Genomic DNA, 21,955 nt, shown 5'->3' with positions numbered 1-21,955 from the left:
AGCTTTCAACCGCTAGTGAGGTACGGTCAACAAATCAGGAAGGGCAACCCTTACTGTACTTCTCCAGAAGTCCCACTAGTCAAGGGACCTAGAGATAAACACTCAGTCTGAAAGTAGAGAGAATGTGCTGTATGTACTAGTTGTGTACCGTTAAGTATCCCTTATGTTCTGATAATTTGTCTGCTCTGGTAAAAAAAAAAAGGTATCTAATGATAGTTATGTAATTTGAAGTTCCCAGCTTGCAAGGAATTGTAGCACCTCAACAGCCGAGGAGCTCCAGGTATATACTATACTAGAAAATGCATTAGAATGGCTACATAGGAGAAAGAAACCCATTAAAATGTGCAATGGAGCATAACCTAAACGAAGTGCAGGTTGGGCTAGTTTACATATCACTGCAGGGCTTTTAAATAATTTTTGTATTGTATTTCTAGCAGAATAGTTTTAAAAAAATTATCTACGGTACCTTTTTCAATTTCGACAGGGAAAACATCCATCTTTTCCACTCTTTTTTCCAACTCATACTCAGCAGAAGCAGCAACCGGGTCCACCTCTTCATTACGGCGGTCATAATCTTCATTGGAAAATGTAGGGAATACCTGGATATGAAGGAAATATAATAAACGTATTGCATTTGGACTTGGGATAGAAGACAAACGTATGTATTATATCAGCACACTTTCATATACACTTTCTCTTCCACTATTTTAGCAAAATGTTATTTCCAATATACTTTAGCAATTGCTCACAGTTGAGTGACTGCAAGCAGAGATCTTAGGCCTAATTCCCACGGGCGGAAATACGCGGCGTTGCCCCATAGCTATTAGGTTCTATTGAATCTAATAGCGCAATGCTCACGGTGTGGAATTCCGCCCCGTGAAATCACTTGTGGCATGTTCTATTTGCCGCGGCCGTACGCGTGGACGGCTTCCATTGCAGTCAATGGAAGCCATCCGTCACGCCATCTGCTGCTGTAGCACAGCAGTAGATAGCGTGAAAAAAAGTTTCCTCGCCCACCGACACCCGCATCACATAACGCGGCCGGAACGTCACGGTGGAATTATGCACTGTGAGCATTGTGCTATTAGGTTCAAATAGATCCTTATAGCTGCAGGGCAACACCGCGGATTTCCACCCATGGAAATGGGCTGAAAAAAAGCACATCTATTGTTTCATTTCAGAAGTTTTGACAGACCCTAGCAGGAATTTTTAGACATCACAGCGCTGAAAACACATGCTGTAATAAGCCATGTATCCATCACAAGACCATTCCTGTGGTAGATACACCCTCGGCATCCACACTGACCCCATGGCAGTACCCAGCGAAATATTAAAAACAAAAACTTTTGCCAAACAATGAAGTTCTCAAGCGTCAACTTTGGTTATTAAACTGCAAACCCTATAAACCCCCATGCACAGAGAGCCATGCATCATCACATCACACCTTTGATCGAATTCAGATATTATTTTTCACTATAGAGTTACAATTGGTACATAAATGTTATTTACACGCAAGGAAAAAAAAATTTGGTACAAAAAGGTCCCTTCACATATACACATAGGGTCCCGATGACGAGCAGCGATCAACGCTTGTCTACCTGGCCTTTATACAGGCCGGTTTAGACTCTGTGGGGGATGAACGATTGTTCGTCCACAACAGAGTTCCATTATTGTTGTCAGAACATCCACCTTTCATACGGGAAGGTTTGCCTTAAACTTTATTTTTCCCCTCGCAGAGTATAAGATTTACAAAAGGCTTCCTTTAGATTAAAAAAAACAAAAAAAAAAAACACACAACAGGAAATTAAAGTTTATTTTGATATATCTGCAGTAGCAAACAAGTCAAAACAGATCTTATGTAAAGTTGCTAAAGCGCAGCAGCAATATAATAACCACAAGAACAATCTCGTCTTACAAATAAAGCCGGGCAGAGATGAATGTTTGTTTTTACAAAGGAAAAACGCGGAAATCCTTTTGGGTTTTGCAATTACCTGCCAGACATGGATAGATGAGTGTTCTCAGACAGCGGGGCATACTCTGGTCACAAGATGAGTTAGCAGCTACTCAGCCGCACAAACATCTCCACAGCTTTAATTCTTGATGTGCAGACAATATGAGTCAAAGCAAATCTTACACAACTGTATAGCTATAGGGCAGGTCGCATGGTGCGCCGAGCCTCGGCCGTAGGCTAGGCATCCACGGGCGGCGCCTCGGCCGTAGGCTAGGCATCCACGGGCGGCGCCTCGGCCGTAGGCTAGGCATCCACGGGCGGCGCCTCGGCCGTAGGCTAGGCATCCACGGGCGGCGCCTCGGCCGTAGGCTAGGCATCCACGGGCGGCGCCTCGGCCGTAGGCTAGGCATCCACGGGCGGCGCCTCGGCCGTAGGCTAGGCATCCACGGGCGGCGCCTCGGCCGTAGGCTAGGCATCCACGGGCGGCGCCTCGGCCGTAGGCTAGGCATCTACGGGCGGCGCCTCGGCCGTAGGCTAGGCATCTAGGATAATTGGTGACTAGACATTGCTGGTAACCTACCCATTGTATGCTACATCTCATTTACTGGGGTCTTGTTTACACATTAGTGTCAAGAATCATGATGGAGTGAAGATCAGGTCAACAACTTCATGCCATGTATAATGCGAGGGTGGAACAATTTTCTTTTGTTGACACCTTTGGGATGAGGGGATGGGAGTGGAGGGGCTTTTAAAAGCCTTTCATTATGTCACTGTATATTGATATATAGTTCCTTTTACACGGGATGCCTGCCAAGCGCGGACGTCATAATTAATGCCGTTAGCGCTCATGCAGGGCGTTTACACTGACAGACTTTAATGCGGGCTTCTCGCACAGCGCTGAGAGTTTACACAGAATGACAAGCCCGTAATCCTAAGATAGTTGTTATGCTAATTGAAAGTCAGCGATTAAAACTTGAGAACGAAAAAGGAGCGTTTTTTTTTTTTTGCTTTTACATTGCACAATTATTGATCAAATTTGTCAGTTTGAACAAATTTCATCCCTTGTAAATGGCCCATAAGTCTCAGGAGGAGATCCGTCAGTGTGCTGGACTGATGGCTGGGTTTTGAGGCCTCTTTATTCTACTCTGCACTTTTTAATCAGCTTATTTATGACTCCCAAAGCAGCTTTGTGGTGGCCATAAATTAGCTAATATGCAGGACAGAAGAGAGCAGAGGTAAACCAAGTGGTCAGTCCAGCACACTGACAGATCTATTGCTGTTTCTATGTACAGTGATAAGTAGAAGCTGCAGAAGACAAATGGTGCCAAATGTTTAATGAAACCCCATTCCAAAAATAATTGTCAGCCCAAAATACATGCATTTAAGTGAAGAGAAGAAAAAAAAAAGGGGGGGGGGGGGGGGGGGGGGACGACCATAGCCTTTAAAGGGATTGTCCCCATTATAGTGGTTTTGCTGCAGGAGGCAGACAGTTCTGTATGTTGAATGGTGTACTGGGTTGGTAGTGTAGACTGAGTCCTATTGAAGTGTATGGGAATTATCCTGCAGTACCAACCTGGGCCGCTCTGCAATGTCCAGAGCCGTCCGCTTCCTGCATCAAAACAGCTAAAGTGGGACAACCCATTTAAGGCTGAAGGCAAGGTTAGAGCTCTGTAAACAGGTTTTTGTTAGGGCCCCGACAGCCTGAAATAAGACAGTAGATAACAGCTAGTTGAAGCATTGAATAGTTGGTACCTGAAGTTTTGCCACTTCTAATCATCCAGAGCATTGAGAGAACATTTAATGGAAGTATACAGATGCATTATTCAAATGGAGTCAAAAAGGTCCCTTGGCCGATCGGTAGCCAGTCTTCAGCTACTGCACACGGCACGCAAATCAGCTTCTGCAACTTAATTTCAGCGATCGGTGGGGGTTCTATCACCTAAACCTCAGTTTTTTAACAAACTTTTGCCAGTTATAACATTGGCTATTGCATAAGCACAAGTGGAAATCACTTTCTTTACCCAAAATGGTTTCTTTGGTGAAAAAAAAAAATATATAAAAACCAAAAAGGAACAGGATATAACAGAGCCGAACAGACTCATGACTATATAGGAGTCCAACTGGCTTCCAGCATTCTGTCCCAGCATGCGGTGCGATTAGTCTGGGTTATTCCTGCAGATCTGTCCCGAAAGCTCCCAACAGAGCCTCTGATGCAGATGTGAATGGACCCTCAAGTGCAATGCACTTCAGGTCTCAGATTGACTTCTTACAAATCAATGGCTCCATTATGGTTTATGAGTAGAGATGAGCGAATTTACTAGTTTAGGGCGTTTTTGCACTCGAGCACCGCTTTTTCCGAGTAACTGACTACTCGGATGAAAAGATTCGGGTGGCGTGGTGGAGCGGGGGGGTAGCAGTGGGGAACAGGGGGGGAGCTCTCTCTCCCCCCACTCCCCTTTGCAACCCCCGGTGCCCCCCGAATCTCTTCGCCCGAGTAGTTGGTTACTCGGAAAAAGCGGTGCTCGAGTGCAAAAACACCCTAAACGAGTAAGTTCGCTCATCTCTATTTAGGAGCATTCAAACAGAACTCCGACAAAAAGCTGGATGTTCACCAACAACAAGGTGTGAACCGAAACCTTGGACTGTATTAAACCCTATAGTGATCCAAGTTTGGTTTGGTAGGAGCGTTGGGGGATGGTGCTACGGCCATATTTTGACTGTGCGAATCAGCATAAAGCCTCATACACACTAATATACTATTGGCACAAATACAAGTCTATGAGCCTACATTATACCTCTCAAGACTTCAGTTTTGATAGGGCTACATGTAGCACTTCCTCATGGATTCTTTAAAAAAAAAAAAATTTCAATGGGTTTTTTTAATCACAAAGAAAATCTTCACTAGAAGCCTTGCTTATAGAACTGCGAGGGTCTATACATCCAAAATATAGATTCATAGGGTAGAGAACAGCTCCCATAGTAAATGTGGGTCTGGAGACGGTGTTCACGCTACACATCAATGCGGTTCTTGGCCAAGCAGGTTAAGAAGAGAAGTAAAAAAAAAAAAAAAAAAAAAAAAACAAAAAAAAAAAAACACACACAAAACTAAAAAAGTTTTCCATGACACGTCTACAGTTGTTGTCTGCTACAGTTTTGAGTTTAGTACAGGAAACTATTGCCCAGTTTGAGAGGAGCTCCCAGTATCTTGACTGTTTGCCTGAGACAATGATAGACGTGATTACTCAATCTATCGTATGGGTGGTCCAGGCCATGAATCGCATTTTTACTCAGTCTCCAATTCATCAACATTACTAATACATTGCACAGAGAGACAAAAAAAATAAAAATATCGTACTGAACGAACTTTTCGGAAGGAGAGAAAGACCTTGTAATATTGAAGTCTGCCAAAAAGAAAGCCCCAAGTAATGTGAGCGGAGCATGCTATATATCACAGGCTATAGCATTTCCTAGAATATCATCACTTACTCCTGGATTATACCAGCGGGACCGCAGAATCAGAAATATTTAATGCGTCTACATTCCTGGTAATAACACATTGTGCATGTTCTACTTCACTTAAAAATATATTCTTTCAAAAGCAGCTGTTTTTCAGATCCTGTTACCGTAAATGGTGGGTGTGGGAAGAAGGGTTGTCAAAGTCTCTTACCACTGGCATCTAAGGAATGGCTATGGCACAAAGGGCTGGCCCAAGACTCTGACTCATTACTGCCTCAATTGGTGGGGGAGATTTGGGTTGCATTAGTAATGAGAAAGCATCTATGTTAGAACAATAAACGGAGACGCAGGCTTTATAAAAGATTATAAGTGTAGAAATTCAATTTTATGTATTAACCCTTTGCAATCCAATTTTGGATTCAGGGTTTCCTGGGAAGGGGGTGGGGCTCTTTCTTTCTGCCATTTTACAATGGCACCATCTGCTGGTTAGAGCCAGTACTGCAGCATGTGACATCCCGGAGAGGCCCCCGAAAAACAGAGCGGCCAGTAATATACAGTAAGAATACCCTGCCGGACGTCTTCCGACATCGGAGCTGTACAGGCTTCAAATCAGAATGTTGGAGGACGTCACAGTGGATTGCAAAGGGTTAACGTTCTGCTGTGGCACAGGAAATCTACGGTAGCTCCTACCCGCAGCACTGGGCCAGGAAAGGAAGAATAGGGCCATGTTTACACAGGGCAGATTAGCCAGCGATGTTCCGTCCAGTCTCTACGCATGGAAAGTCCACAGCATTTAGAGCTTTAGAGTTTATACAAGCAGTTCGTAATCCGGATTAATTTTATTCCTATAGGTCAGTAACAAAGGGGCGACGATTATGGTAGGTTGTGAGGGTTTTCTTGAATTGCCTCCTGCAACACTGCATGAACTTTTTTTTTTTTTTTGCTAGATCCCATACCATACAACACCTAAAGTATTCTACTGGAAGAGGTACAACATAGTCTATAACTGGATTGGTGCAAAAAGTTACTTGCACTACCAAAGAGCATAGAAGTCTGAAGAGAGCCAGAACTCGAAGGTTACTTAAAAGCTGGCCATACAAGTATAGTCAACAGCTCAATTGCAATTACTTCTGCAGACTCCACCATAAACATGCACACTACCATTCGAGAATCTTAACAAGTTTGGACAACAGTTCACTGGCAAGAAGGGACAAGAAGCACAGAAAGCCACCAATGATACGCCATTTACTACCCAAGTAATAACCATATATAGGGCTTCATACTCAACACGCCTTATATCTGTGAGGGCTCAAGGATTCGGTGGGGGGGGGGGGGGGCGAATAAATAAATTACTTGAAAGCGCTGTAGAATAAGTTGGCGCTATACAAATAAGATTTATTTTATTTTTATTACGCTCTATTATGTTCCTAGGCTGTAGAGAGCAAAGGCCGGAAGCTCTCACCTGTCCTACAAGTGCTGAAGGGTGTGTATGGATTCATGAGCTAGGAAGAAGGAATGTAGACAAATGAGGAGGAGCGCATTCCACAGGTATGACATGCCAAGCACTGGGCAAAACACAGTCAGCTTATTGTATGGCCGTTAGACAGCTAAAAGCCATTTACTGTACTTTGCACCATGAGCAACAATCATTAGCACAAACTCTGTGTGTATAAACGATCATTACAGATTATTTTAAATGGCGTTACAGAGTATCAATAAATGATAATTCTCAAGTACATAACATGCCAAAAGTTTTTCCATTAAAGGCTCTACCACACGGACTGCTGATCGGGCACAGAAGTTGGCCTAAACATTCACTTGCCCAATAAATTGGCTCATCTAAAAAAAAAATAGTCCGGTAATCCACTGACGAACTTTGATCAATGGATCTTTTGCGCAGACCTATATTAGCTCTATATGTCGTATAGACAGCGGGATGTGCTGCTGGCGAATGCCATCTGTATAGGGATGAAAGAACGTCTTAACAATTGTGTCCCCATATTAGCGACCCTCTGTCATAGGAGCACAGCAGTAGACAAGAGTTGATCGACATGCTTTGTTGATCCGCGTTCATTACAAAGGCCGAGAACCTGCATCCAAAAATGATCTTGTGCATCCCAGGAGGTTTGGCAGTCTCCTTCGCTTTCCTTCTAACACAACTCAGACAAAACAGCTTCCGTCTCCTCCTCGGGTCTGAAAGCCGAAGACCCGGCCTGCTAGATTGCAGGAGCTTTAATCCAATGCTGTATATTTACTATCAACCGGGATTAAAGCAGAGGACCAAGCACCGTATGGGTTAAAAGTTGCCTAAAAAACAAGAAAGGCCTCTGACTAGTATAAAAGTTAGTCAGAGGCCTAAAAACTTGTTACTATTTCCATTGTTTGATCAGCAAAAGTTTAAAAAGGGGTTGTCTGCTCGCCACTGTATTTACAGGCTGCTGTGACATTCTGTAAACCTGCTGTAGCAGCCAATGACAGCACTCAGCCATGATCGCTGAGCGCTGTCATTGGCTGCTGCGGATTGTTTGTACAAGGGGTTAGGCGACTGCAGCCTGCAAAGGGACGTCACAAGGAGACTAGAGTCAATCGTGGGAGGACGAGTGGGGGAGAACCGCCGATTTGTTATTTTAAAAAGGCACGGGGGACTGAGTGACAGGTTTCCTTAACTCAGACGATCCCTTTATTCAGGGGACTATTGGCCCATCCAGTCGCTCAAAAAAGCAATTATGTGCAACTATTGGTCTGCAACAGGGCACTAAACAAGAAGCCACTCGTACAATGAAACAGGACTACTGAGCGGATTCTCACTCCATGTACATAGCTGCTGCTCAATCTCTGAACGACTGTTTGGAGTGAACAGAGGCACGCGGTTGGAAGAGATCTCTGTTCCGCTCTTCCTGTATTCTCTGACAGACTATTGCCCCTGTATGAAAGCACAGGAGTGATAGCCACTGAACGGTTGCCAGGTACTTGTGTGCCCAACAGTTATACAATGTAAAGGTCCCTTTAGGCTCTGCACAGATATCCATCACATGTTCCTTTTTCTTTGATTAATAATCTCTGGGGACAGGAGCCTTGTGTGGGGCAGCAGTATGCAGTCCTAAGCTCTCGTTTACGACCTGAAGGTTGCGGGTTCAATCCCCACATGGTTTAGGTAGCCGGCTCAAGGTTGACTCAGCCTTCCATTGGTAAAATGAGTACCCAGCTTGCTGGAGGGTAAAGATGACTTGGGAAGGCAAACCACCCCGCAGGAACAGTCTGCCAAGAAAACGTCACGCTGGGACATCACCGTAGAAGTCGGTCACGACTCACGCTTGCACCAGGGGACTTTAACTTTACCTTAAAGGGGTTGTCTCGCGAAAGCAAGAGGCTGGAATCGGCACACGTGACAGGGCGGAGCTACGCGATGATGCGTAGAAGGGGGCGGGGCCAGAACGCCGCTGCTGCCGAACAGACCCGAAGGCAGAAGACCCTTCTGCGCAAGCGCGTCTAATCGGGCGATTAGACGCTGAAGTTAGACGGAGCCATGGAGACGGGGACGCCAGCGCAGGGAAGGTAAGTGAATAACTTCTGTATGGCTCATATTTAATGCACGATGTATATTACAAAGTGCATTAATATGGCCATACAGAAGTGCTGAACCCCACTTGCTTTCACGAGACAACCCCTTTAATCTGTGGTGATAGCTGGGGAGCAAGTAAGTGTGAACTTTCTCTACAGCACCTCTAAAGGAAAAATTAAGAATTATACTATGTGTATAAAGAGAGGGTTTGTTTTCCGTAACTGCTCTACTCTGGCCAAGTGATGAAGATTCTGAGCCCCCTTATTAACTCGAAAGGAAGAATTAAGTGGTTTAGCTTAAAGCAGGCAGCTCCTTTTAAGTTTACTATATAATCTGCAAAAATAGCATTGAAAAAAAAAAGCAAACTATGTGCACCCTTCTCAACTTCAAGTTTTTCTCATCTTGCAAAGTTAGGGCATATGGTCATGGTACAATACATCACATTATGATCGCCTGGAGTCTGATTTTAGGGGATTCCACCAATCTTGAGAACTAAAGGGCTGCAACGCTGGTTAGAGCGCTATCGCCCCTTCACAGAGGTGACCTACCAACCTGCTGGGCAAGGAAACTGCTAACTGCTCCCTTCGAGTGAGTGAGGCAGTAATGCAGTTCCCAGCGGCCATCTATGCAGGGGGGAAAAAATTTTTTTATTAAAGAGACTCTTCTGCTTAGGGTGGGAAGGGGGGACCCTCGCCAATCAAAATGATAGCATATAGTGATACGCCACTTTATAAGAGGAAAAAAAAAAAATCCTTTAAAAACTAAAACCCCTGGATACATGACAGGACACCGGCGGTTCCTCCAGTGCGACAAGTAACGCCATTACAATCTACAGTACTTGCTGCCAGCGTTCTGCAGAAAGAATGTGAGTGGTTGCTAAGGAATACCTCAGCTATGGCACACAATGCTCCTTTATATACCAAAAGCCTCTTAGTAAAAAGGGAAGCCAAGAAAATCCCAAATGATATGCTCTGGTTGAGCCAGCGTGCTTTACAAGTAGAGAAGGCATAAGAGCGCAGATGTCCGCTCGGGTCTCTGCAGCGACGGTGCTGGGAATAGTACACAAGGGGGGAATACAAAGTAACTCCAGGATCAGCGCCCGCCGGCTCTGGCCACTGACATCACTGACTAATGCTTTACAGGATTCATGTGTTATGCTGGAAACATTTACCATTTCCATGACAACTTAATGCCTGGAGGTACCCACGACCCGCTTCGGGTCACTGCAACACTGCAAGTCAACTGGGAAAAGGGTTTTTTTTGTTTGTTTTTTTTGCTTTAACTGCGATTAAACTGTGCTTAAAAGTATAATTTCCCACTTTCTTACTTTCCTTTGTGCAAAAAAGAAAAAAAAGTAGATTTAAAAACTTTACAAAATATTTAGTCCAGGATCGGGCAATAAATATAGTGATTTATGCAAATAATTCTTCCCGTTTGCTCTCCTCACTTCGGTATTTCTAACACCGACACAATTCCATTTTGGCTTGAAAAGGCATACTATATATTATATTAGTTTTTGGAAAAATTGTTAAGGCTACGGATACAAAATGGTTACATTATTCCGTGCATTCTAACGCCGAGGCTCACGCGACTGTGTTCACCTGCAGACTACACACATATCCTGTGCATCTGTACTTATTGCGTGCCCTAGCTTGTCATGTATGCGCACGTAATACGCGCCAACAAAGGACATGCCACAAATTATGGTCCGTTTCAGGTTAACGTAACCATTTGTTCTCGTGTTAAGGGTGTTTTCGCACTAGCGAGTTAATAATGCGAGTTTTGTGTGTTATGAGCTGCAACCAATTAAATCGCAATAAGTGTATTTACATAGAATCACTGCGGATTACATGTTTGGCCATTTGAAGGGTCCACAATGCTTGCGGTGATCACTACAGCCTTTTCTGTGACCTGTGATGCCAAGTTCATTGATCAAAACGGCCTTTATGAAGCTCAGTCTCATTTAAGTGAAGGAGACCAAGCTGTAATACTAGACACACCCACTACAAAATGTACAGTGCTATTGCTTGAATAGCCACGGCCTCCTTCAAAACAGCCGATTGGTGGGGATCCTGCACTCTTAGCAATCTTATATGGATGATCAATCCTAAAGAAAAGGACATCAATATTTAAAGTCGAAAATTACACCGTTAAGTTACTAATTTTAGAGTTTCGAGTAGTAAGAATGTGTTTTTATGTTAACTGTAGCCTAAAAATGAAATGTGAGCTGCAGAAGGTACTAGAGGTAAGCCAGACATGTATATTACTTTATAGATTGGGGCCAGTATGTACTGCAAGCAGCAGCATTATTTCTAACTTGGAGACCAGGATAAGGAATATTAAAAGTCAGGAGAAGGAACGGTACGACCTGGCGCACTTGACTTTGGCTCCCATCCGGCTGCACATAACAAGTAAACAGTGGCAGACAATAGGCTTGCTGTCATTTGTTATCCAATACAGAAGCGCAGTTCTACAAGGGAGTAAGCTGAGAAGAACGGCCCCATTCAGCCATGCAGTCGGCGTTTAAAGGCGTCGGACCCACTTTGTAGTCTGCACGGGAACGACGCATAAACCCTACAAGGTTTCCTTTTCTACCATTCGGCCGGTATTGCCTGCATAGAATTTTTCTTACCCTATAATACGCTTTAAGGGTGCAATTAAGAATAGACAGAAAGCAGCAAAACTTCTGTTATAGGGGGAGGTCTGCATAAATAGCAAATCCGATATTATAGGCGGAGGCGCAAAAGGGGCATTCAGGACGGTTATAGGAGGTGCTGCAGGTCACAAATAGATTACCGCTACAGCGCTGTGAGGTCACATTCTTTAAAGGGGCATTTTGAGACCTTTAACTATTGATCTAGCCTTGGAATACGCAAGTTATGAATAGTTGATTGACGGGACGCCTGCCGATCAGCTGATCCTCTAACCTGCTGTCAGTAAAGCGGCTCGATCAGCATCTGAAACGCAATAGCCAGCTTCAATCCCAGAGCGAAGCTGGATATTACACTATTGGCGCTGATAGCAGGACAAACAATCAGCTGATCCCAAACGGTGAACCCCGTCAATTAACTACTGATGACCTATCCTCAGGATCCTAGTTGAAGTTCTAGAACACCCTTTTAAGTAACATTATGTTATATTGCAGGTTGGTGGACCTTCTGTACCAGTACAGGAAATTCCTAGCAAGGGGGTGGAATTTAGCCCTCAGAAGGAGATATATAAGAGGAGATGCACATCATAGAGGTGTAGCAAGTTTCCAGCAAGGAAGTGGACAAGAGCAAGGATACAAAGCAAAGTCTGAAGACATGGCGTCGCTTCAGAACAAGGTGGAAAAGTGATGTGGATCCGGCAGACCGAGCTTACGGTGCACCACGACGAAGTGTCATGACGGGGCTTATTCCAAAATAAGTAGTATAAAAACCAGCCAAACCTAGAGAGCAGTATCCTGTTCCAAAGGCTACTTTCTTATTTCATCCCCTGCTTGCCATCTTTCTTACCGTGTCCATATACATACATCCACACAGAAAACCGCACGTATACGTGACCATTTGCAATTAGAACCCGTTTGTGTGATCCCAGTCCCAGAGTGTTGGGGGTAGCGGAAACAAAAAGTTGCAAAGATAGCAACTGTCTTTGAACGAAGAGTGGTTATGGTGAGCCAAGGACAGATATCGATCTAGTACTCTTACATCAGAAAGACCTTTTCCAAACCTTCTGTCAGATGGAATCCAAACTTCTCCTTGATGGTGTGCATGAGCGTTATGGGTAGGTTCAGTTTTACCGTTAGTAGTGTCCTGATGTTTCACATAGGTCAATGAAATCTGTAAGGCTGGGTTCGCATGGGACGGATTTGCCGCGGAAATTCCATGCAAAATGTTTGCACGGCAAATCCGCCCGCAGCTCCTAATCCCGGGATTAGCCAGCCATGTGGATGAGATTTTGCAAAAATCTCGTCCACGTGGGTAGGCCAATCCGTTCCGGCAAAGCCGGATGGAACTAGCAATGCGGCGCGGAATTGACTACCGCAGCATGTAGATTCTTTTTTTTTTTCTGTTGCGGCCTCACTCTTCTCTATGGCAAGAGAAAGTCGCAACGGAATGCAAGAAGCCGAACCGCTCCAAAACCCACGGCGAAATTCCACGGGTTTTGAAGCTGCGGCTTTTCAGTGCATCCAAGCCGCAAGATTTCTGTCCTGTGGGAACCCAGCCCAAAAATCTCAAGTGGATTTTGCATTTGAAGACCACACATTTTAGGGCGCTTCAAACACACGGCATTCTCAGCAATCCAAATGTACAGTTTTAGTGTGACTTTAGTAAAGCATTTGACAAAGTATCTCATACCATCCTTATTGGAAAAAAAAAAAATGACCAAATGTGGGATTGACAAGGCAACTGTTAGGTGGATCCACAACTGGCTGAGTAATCATACATCGCTGCACATCCAAGTGGAAGAATGTATCAAGTGGGGTACCACAAGGCTCTGTCCTAGGACCAGTGTTGTTCAACATTTTTATAAATGATCTAGAGGAGGGAATGGATGGGAAACTGATCCAATTTGCTGACGACACAAAGCTAGGAAGGATAGCTAACACTAGGGAAGAGAGAGAGAATATTCAAAAAGATCTAGAAAAGCTTGAACAGTGGGCGGCGACTAACAGAATGGCATTTAACAAGGAGAAATGCAAAGTCCTAAATCTGGGCAAGAAAAATGAAAAAAGCTCATACAGAATAGAAGGAATTGAGCTAAGCAGCAGCACATGTGAAAAAGACTTGGGAATACTAATAGATCAGAGACTGAACATGAGTCAACAATGTGATGCAGCAGCCAAAAAGGCAAACAATTCTGGGATGTGTTGAGAAGCAAAGACTAGATCACATGAGCTAATTATCCCCTCTACTCTTCCTTAGTCAGACCTCATCTGGAATACTCTGTCCAGTTCTGGGCATCCCACTTTAAAAAAGACACACAAACTGGAGTAGGTTCAGAGAAGAGTTACCAGGATGGTGAAGGTTCTGCAAATCATATCCTATGAGGAACAGTTAAAGGATCTGGGAATGTTTAGCTTGCCAAAAAGAAGGCTGAAAGGAGACTTAATAGCTGTCTACAAATATCTGAAGGGCTGTCACCGTGCAGAGGGATCAGCCCTATTCTCATTTGTACAAGAAACGACTAGAAGCAATGGGATGAAACTGGCCATCTGATCAGGCGAGTCTCACATCACTTTCTCAGTTGGTTTTACTACACTCAGATCCTGCGCCCTTGGTTCAGTTATTTTATTTTTTTCGTTTGGCCTTCAGAAATCTATAGACATTTCTTGCTGGTACTTAAGTTTTAAGCTAGGTTTCATTAAAGTTGATTGAAGTTCTCATTGCCTGGAACCTGGAGGGTCTAAAAAAAAGGTGGCCATACACCTTAGGTAGCCATTGGCCAACAGCTATTCCTTCCGATTCCCCCAAAGACATGCAAGTTTGGCTCAGTGTACAAGCCGAACTTGAAGCCTTACCTCCTATGAGAGCAAAAAATAAAAATTAGGTATGTTGAAATCCAACATACCTGATCCTTATTATCCCCCAAAATCTGGCATCAGGGTGAGAATTGGTAGATGACCATGTACATTAGACAGTTGGGTCTACCAATATTGGTAGATCATGGTTATTGGTGTACCCAACAGGGACAGCCCACAAACCCTGATGTCAACTAGGGAACAAAAGGGATTGTAAAGACTAGATTAGACTTCATAGAGAATCTCTGAAAAGTGACAAATTAACATAATATAAATCCCAGATAATCTACAGATAAAGTGATCTACATGACTAGAATTAGCAGGTTAATAAAAGGTTTACAGAACCATTATGTGACATGCAGACAATACAGAACTTGTACTGCCACAATACAGCACATTAAAAGGGAGCGTCCTCAAAACACACAACAAAACACATTTCCGCTCACCCACATCATCCCTAAAGAGCAGCCGGTACATCAAATAGGGCCAACCTACGGCCTCACTCTAAACATCGGTGTGATGTGTGCTAGAAACTCTCTGCGAATACCCTGTAATTTTCTGTTTCTGAACAGGCGCTCACAAACCAGCATTACCACAAATGTACTGCAGTACGCAGCTCTCCTGCCTGTAGGCCTCCCATATCAAGAACTGGAAGCAATAGTCCTGATCCCCGTAGCAGGTTATATTACTATACAACCGTGCAGAAAAACTAAATTCTGTTGGCTGAACGCAATTCAGCTGGTGCAGGATAGATAGATATATATATATATATATATATATATATATATATTATTCATAGCAAGACTTTTTAATGAATACTTCCACGCAACTCCATCAATTCCAGTTGAAAACACTATCTTTTCTCCTTAGGGAGAGCACCTAGAAGGTGAGTGAGGAGACTTAAGGCCATTCATGCTCCTCTGGGTAATATGCAAATAAGGGAGATGGAATAGTGGCGTTGCGGAGGTATTGTTTCATCTTCCTTATTGCTGGTTGAAAAAAATCACACTAAAGACCATTTTTCCCAATTCTTTAATCTTAGACAACCCTTTAAAAAGGAAAATGTATGCCATGTGTATTTCCACCTTAAAGGCACTCCAAGGTGAGCGAATGGAGAGTCTGGGGAGCTGCGTTTTATACCCGCCAGATGCCCCGTTTCTATGCTGTGGCTGCATGAAGTTGGTGCATGGACGCAGCATGCGAGCGCTTCAGCCTCTTTGGCATTTAAACCTCGTTACAATCCTGTTCGCACCCCCAACGCTAGATTATTTCTAACGGCCATTCTAAGTACTACAAGCTTGTCCCATGCGCTTCAATAAGACAAGGCCGCTATAAATATGACAGCCTTGAACACTGACCTATTTCATGCTCTGATGTGAACAATGAAGATGCTGCAGCGCTCGCATGACCACCATGGCCCCTTCAATCAACTGACTGACTGGGATTGTGAGCATGACTCTTTACAGACAGCTCTGTGTATGCATTCCCCCATAGAGATGCATGGAGACCGTGCACAGAGCCATCCAAAAAGACTCACACTGCGTACGTGTGCCAACTTCGTGGGGTGGGACAGCGCAGGAGCAGGGTATCCGTTGAGTATGTAAAACTGCTTTCCAGACTCCCTGTTCCCTCACCTTTGTAAACATAGTTTATGGCACCCAACGGTGATGGCAGCCTCCCTTTAATAACTCAAGGACATCTACATCTAGGTGATTTTTTTTTTTCCATCCCTCGCAGTTTTTCTTGCAAAGCTTCAAACCTAAAGCTGTAGGAAAGTATTAACATGGATTTATAACCCTCATTGAACAGGACTGGCAATACAGCGGCTACACTTCCACCGCACAGTTCTCATACCATGTCGCTACATCAACTTTACAAGAACATCCTATAAAAACTTCAAAGCTGGAAAAGTAAAACATTCGCATGAAACCGGTAAGACATACAAAAGAATCCGGGAAGAACAATGCCTCTCACTCAACAATTAGATCCTTACTTCACAAGCAAATTAAAATGTTTGTTCTCAAGCACTTAGAATTGCAGAGAAGACAAACTTCCCAAATAAGGATCATCCTTGTCAAACAAACTGCTAGAAAAGAGGAACAAATATTTGTCCAACCAGCTGTGGACAAAGTTATCTAGAAGCAAAAGGCGGGCTTCCATTATAATGGTGACATAGGGAGAAGGCACACATTGCCAATGACAAACACAGATGTCACAGAGCAGAATTTGTTACATAGAGTCATAACTGTGACAATCGGTTACGATTGTGATGAATAAGAAACATTTGTAGAATGAACACTGACCAAAAATATTTAAACATGCTATAAAAGGTGAGTAAATAGGAAATACAGAATAAAGCAATAAATCGGTGACTATTTCTCATTCACGAGACAGGCTGCCTGTAACAACTTGTAAGGTTGGTGCCATAAAACTGTGATGAGACCAAGATTACAGCTGCAACACCCAAACATCCCACAGCCTTCCTAAACTCAAACTAGATCACTATGTAACCGGCAACTTCAGAAATGCCACAGATTTCATCGATCTTGATTGAAAAGGGAGGGGGGTTAGGAAGTTAGAGAGCCAAAAAACTTTTCCATGTCTTTTGCGCTGATGTAACTGTTTAACATGAGCATTTCAGAGACAGAGACTTTCTCTATTTATGGATAGAATTAAAAAGTTTGATGCGCTAAGCACAGCTGCAAGTCAGCATAGCAACTACTGTGAGGAAACCCACATAAAGACAAGGAATACTGTTGGAAAGGACAAAGTCACAAAACAAACATAGCAATAAAAGGATGAAAGGGGCATTCAGAAGTCTGTGTGGGGAGCGAGAGCAGAGGAAATCTGCTGGGAAATACATAAAAGCCCAAGAGATAGCAAAAACAGATTATATTCATGAGAGACTGAGTAATCGCACCGACTATCTCTAGGCCAAATATAAGACGTCGTCGTCTTCGGGACAACTTTACATCAGTTATCCAGACTTAAAAAATTAAATGATCTAATCGGTGTGGGTCGCCACTCAGGATCCCTGCTGATCGAAGGGGCCGCAACCTCTTCAACGTCTCGGCACAATCCTGTTCGCACTTAGGACGCCGCATTATTTATAGCAGCCATTCTGAGAATTACAGTCCCATTCACGTCCATAAGATAAGCCTGTAGTACTCAGAACAACTGCTATAAATATTACATAGTTTTCAGCACTAATCCTAGTTTTGTGCTCAGATATCAACGCTATCAAGCCAGAATTTTCCGGTCCCATGCCATAGTTTCGTTGCACTCTTTTGGTACAAAATATGGAGCAAAAAAGTTAAAAAATACAGGTGAATAAACCCATCGTCAGAGGCAGTATGTGTATCTTGATGCCACCAGCAAGTACTGGTGGAGTCAAGAATGACCGGGGGGGGGGGGGGGGGGGGGGGGAAGCTGGGCTCCCTGAACGCAGCAGCAGCCAGCCCCTCCCGGCGGCACAGCAGAAGTTGGCCACCATCCTCCCGATATCACTGTTAGCTAGTGCCCGCCAGCAGGAGGGCAACAGGGCAGAGGCCACAGAGACAGTGACAGGCAGCCGCACACTTCAAGAGCACAAGAGGGATCGCAGTGCACTCCACTTCTGCCCCTCATCCACTGAACAAGGTTATAGAAACCAGCGTTGCAACACAGCCGCGGGGAAGACAGGGTCCATGGCTCACATACATGACAGCCCGGTTCTGCCCCTCATCCACTGCAGCAGCTTCTAGGACCTTTAGCTGGGGGTGTGACAGGGGCGTTTCTCCTGTCAAACCCCTAGCTTCCGGTGGCGTCAAGATACACCAATACCGTCAGGTAAGCCATATTGCACTACAACCACTAATATACATGTAGACAGCGCTATGCAGACGGTATAAAGCAACACTTTCGGACTGCTGTGCATACGAGTAAAATCATAGGACGGCAGATATACAATAACAGACCTGACCATACCTAGAATAACAGTGTAACGGAAGCCTGATACGCCAGTGTCCCTGTACTTCACAAAAATACAAATAAAAAAGGGCAAATAACATGGGGTTACCATAGTAACCCTCTCTGCCGGTATAAGTGCGTGGTAGGAGAATGCAATGTTCTTTCCAATCAAAAATTAATTTTATCAAAAATGTCAGCATATTGTATCCTAGAGGTGTCTTGTCCCTCCCTGCAGAGCCTCAAATACCCTTCTGCCGGTCACTAGTTTTTGCCATTTAAAGATAAATTAACACCAGTTACAATTATACGATGTTGTATATATTTAGTAACTGTAGTCTATGACAGATGCACACACCCGTATAGTCATATCCCATATGTCTGGCTGTACGTTCAGTATCATGAACCCTAAGGGCCCATTCACATGGCCGTACTACAGTCTGCATTTTTTATGGGTACGGACAGCAAACGCACCCACTGAGTAAACTTGATATGTGCGCTTTTGGTTTTTTTTGTACAAACCGATGGGCACTTTGTCACGCTGATCCGTGCACAAACGTATGTGTAACTTCTAAAGCATTTCCATGTGGATCCGTGAGAAGCTACACGTCACTTACACATGCAGATTCATGCAGAAATAGGTTGGTAATTTAGCAGGTGGATTTTGCCAGTGACAGCGCTAAATCCACGTTGGAGCCACACAAACAAAATATATAAAATGCCATAGTAGAAAAGCCTCCGATTTCTGCCACGGTTTTACACACGAATTCCGCACAGAAATTTCTGCGCCAGAATCTGCCATGTGAACCTGTCCTTAGTAGGAGATGTGCAATAATCGTGGCCACAGTCTCTCTAGGCCAATTAGCCAAGACCGCCACGTCATTTACATACACGTGCTATTGTAGCGGCGCCATTATGGGAACATCTCATCAGCTTACGCCACGTACTAAAAGGGAACCCATCAACTCCTTACTCATGAAACATGCCCAGCGTGCGGTCAGCCACCAAACCACAATGGCCAACAACAAATTGTCACACCTAGGGTGCCTTCACACTGGCAATGAAATCGCACGATTTCCCCAGCGCGGCGAGAAATCGCAAAATTATTAAGACAATGGCTTCCAATGGCTCACGTGCGATTCACATGTGCGATGTTTTAACGCTTGCCATGCAGCACGTAAGCGAAAATCGCAGCATGTCCAATCTTTATGTGAACTCGCCTAACTGTAGAAAAAATAAATAAATAGTTGGTCGTAGGGAGTCTCCAGCCACTGCTGTCATAGCAGTGGCAGAGGGTCGCGATTATCTCCCATTGTTTTCAATGGGGCCGGCGTTGCTGCTGCAGCCCCCATTGAAGACATCAGGATCCACTGCTGCAGCTGTGACAAGTGCAGCAGGGGATTCCTTCAGTGACAGTGTTCCATTGATTGCAATGGGGCTGGCACTGCTGCCGCTGGCCCCATTGAAATCAGTGGGAGAAGACCACCATCTCCTGCCGTGGCTGTGACAATCACAGCAGGAGATTTCTTCAGCCCTGCTGGGATGGGAGGCTGTTTCCCTGTGGAAACGCCTTGCATCCAGGGCTTCCAGAAGGATTGCGAGAGCGATATCGGGGCGTCAATCACATCCAGATATTGCTCTCGCCAGTGTGCAGGAGCCCTTAGGAAACCTACTTTATAAACTCCCACACCGTATTCCAATGAGGACTTAACAGGCAAGTAGTCATGCTAGAACCGTGCAACAGCCCGAAGGGTTCTTTGAAACAACGCTCTTCTGGCCCTCGATTGTCCCCTACGTCATCCAAATCTCGTGCATTCGCCATCTCTTTTGCCTTTTTGCTGCACATGCGCTGCTCTGCAAGGAAGCCTATTTTTAAGGTATTTGGGCGGTATTGACAAACGGAAAACATGTTAAAGGGTCACTCCGGTGTTTTGTTTTTTAGTCACATTATGTAGCCATCTACTATATATATATATATATAATACTGGGGTTACCTTGGTTAGTTATCCCTTTCTGTCGGAAGCCTCTTTTCCCTCAGATGGTCGTCTGATCTCAGTTCTGACCAGCTCAGATCTACTTATAGATTATGTATTCATTTTCTACTCAAATTTCACAGTCTGTGAGCTGCAGTTACATGGATCTACCGCAGAAACTGCTCAGAGGATAATACAGACACAATTGCAGTTACTGCTGATGATCACCTAGACCCGGTCACACAATTGTAATAGAGGAGATCACAGCTCACCCTATTGATTGTATCCTTGTGCTATGTAGCTTATTTAGTTGAAAATACAAAGTATTGATGACCTCCCCCCACCCCCGGAGGCAGAAAAATAAAATAGTACAACCTAAACTAATGCATTACGGGATTGATTGAAAGTAAAACAAACAATCTCACGATCAGAGAGAGGACTGTACTGCATGGAACTGACTAATACACAGAGGAGACCTCTAGAGCATGACAGGGAATCAAGTGAAAGGAGCAAACATAGAAAACAGCGTTTGAGAAATGTGGTTTGGTGTCTGACAGCGTGCTGAAGATAGTTCAATGGGTGGAAAAAAAGGACATGTTACCTTTAAATACTCCTAACCTAGTAAACACATTTGGCAGTATATATGGGTCTGCAATTTTGGGTCTTGAAAAAAAAAAAAAGTTGTTTTTTTTTTTGGAATAGGTCAGCAACTGTTGTATGCAGACGACATTTAGCAGTTTATGTTCTGACTAGATGCAAGAAATGCTAAAAACAAAAATAAATAAAAATAAATTGGCTAGGACGGCAACACAAAATACATTTTCAAATAAATCCCAACTAATGCTGCTGCATACCACTGAGGTATACCGGGGTCCACCAGGATTCTGGCATTTTGAAAAATAAGAGCAGCACTGCAACTCTTACTTTTGCCCTCACAAAATAGTGGAATTGCTGGCGGAAACCTAAAAACACCAATGTCAACAGATCCTTACACGACCTTCACGAATGTACAAAAGAGGTAATTAGTACCAAGTGAAACACATACATTAGCCCATCAAATGTATACAGTTGTTTCATAACTTGCTAAAACATGCCATTAAGTTGTCAGAGTCTTGTAATGGTCATGTTATACAATACTAGACCTACGCACTTAATAATTAGCAGTGGTTTTCACATCATGGAGTACACTGTGAAGCAGAGTCCTTATTAGAAGCTTTACAAAAAGGAGTGTTGGTTGTGTTAATACAGAGTTTCCTCAACTTGGGTCCACTAGACTTTGTCGGGGGGTCCCTGGCTGACAGTAGGACACCAAACCTTAAAGGAGATGTCCCGCGCCGAAACGGGTTTTTTTTTTTTTAAACCCCCCCCCGTTCGGCGCGAGACAACCCCGATGCAGGGGTTAAAAAACCCACCCGCACAGCGCTTACCTGAATCCCGGCGGTCCGGCGTCTTCATACTCACCTGCTGAAGATGGCCGCCGGGATCCTCTGCCTTCGTGGACCGCAGCTCTTCTGTGCGGTCCACTGCCGATTCCAGCCTCCTGATTGGCTGGAATCGGCACGTGA

General features: G+C 44.2%; 1 protein-coding gene across 4 annotated transcripts in view; it reads right to left on the bottom strand.

Annotated features, from left to right (window-relative positions):
* The window catches only part of LOC136576513 (neurabin-1-like), a 96,695-nt gene that overhangs the window by 67,063 nt on the left and 7,677 nt on the right, over positions 1-21,955 (bottom strand). For all 4 annotated transcript variants that reach the window (XM_066575845.1, XM_066575844.1, XM_066575846.1 and 1 more), the window contains exon 3: positions 467-599. In XM_066575845.1, coding sequence (XP_066431942.1) covers positions 467-599 — 133 coding nt within the window. The remainder of the gene's footprint in view (positions 1-466; positions 600-21,955) is intronic.

The sequence above is a fragment of the Eleutherodactylus coqui genome, chromosome 8, assembly GCF_035609145.1.
Source record: "Eleutherodactylus coqui strain aEleCoq1 chromosome 8, aEleCoq1.hap1, whole genome shotgun sequence".
In the NCBI taxonomy this organism is placed as follows: domain Eukaryota; kingdom Metazoa; phylum Chordata; class Amphibia; order Anura; family Eleutherodactylidae; genus Eleutherodactylus; species Eleutherodactylus coqui.
Note: the sequence above shows the minus strand (reverse complement) of the source record. Positions and strands in the feature narration are given on the sequence as shown.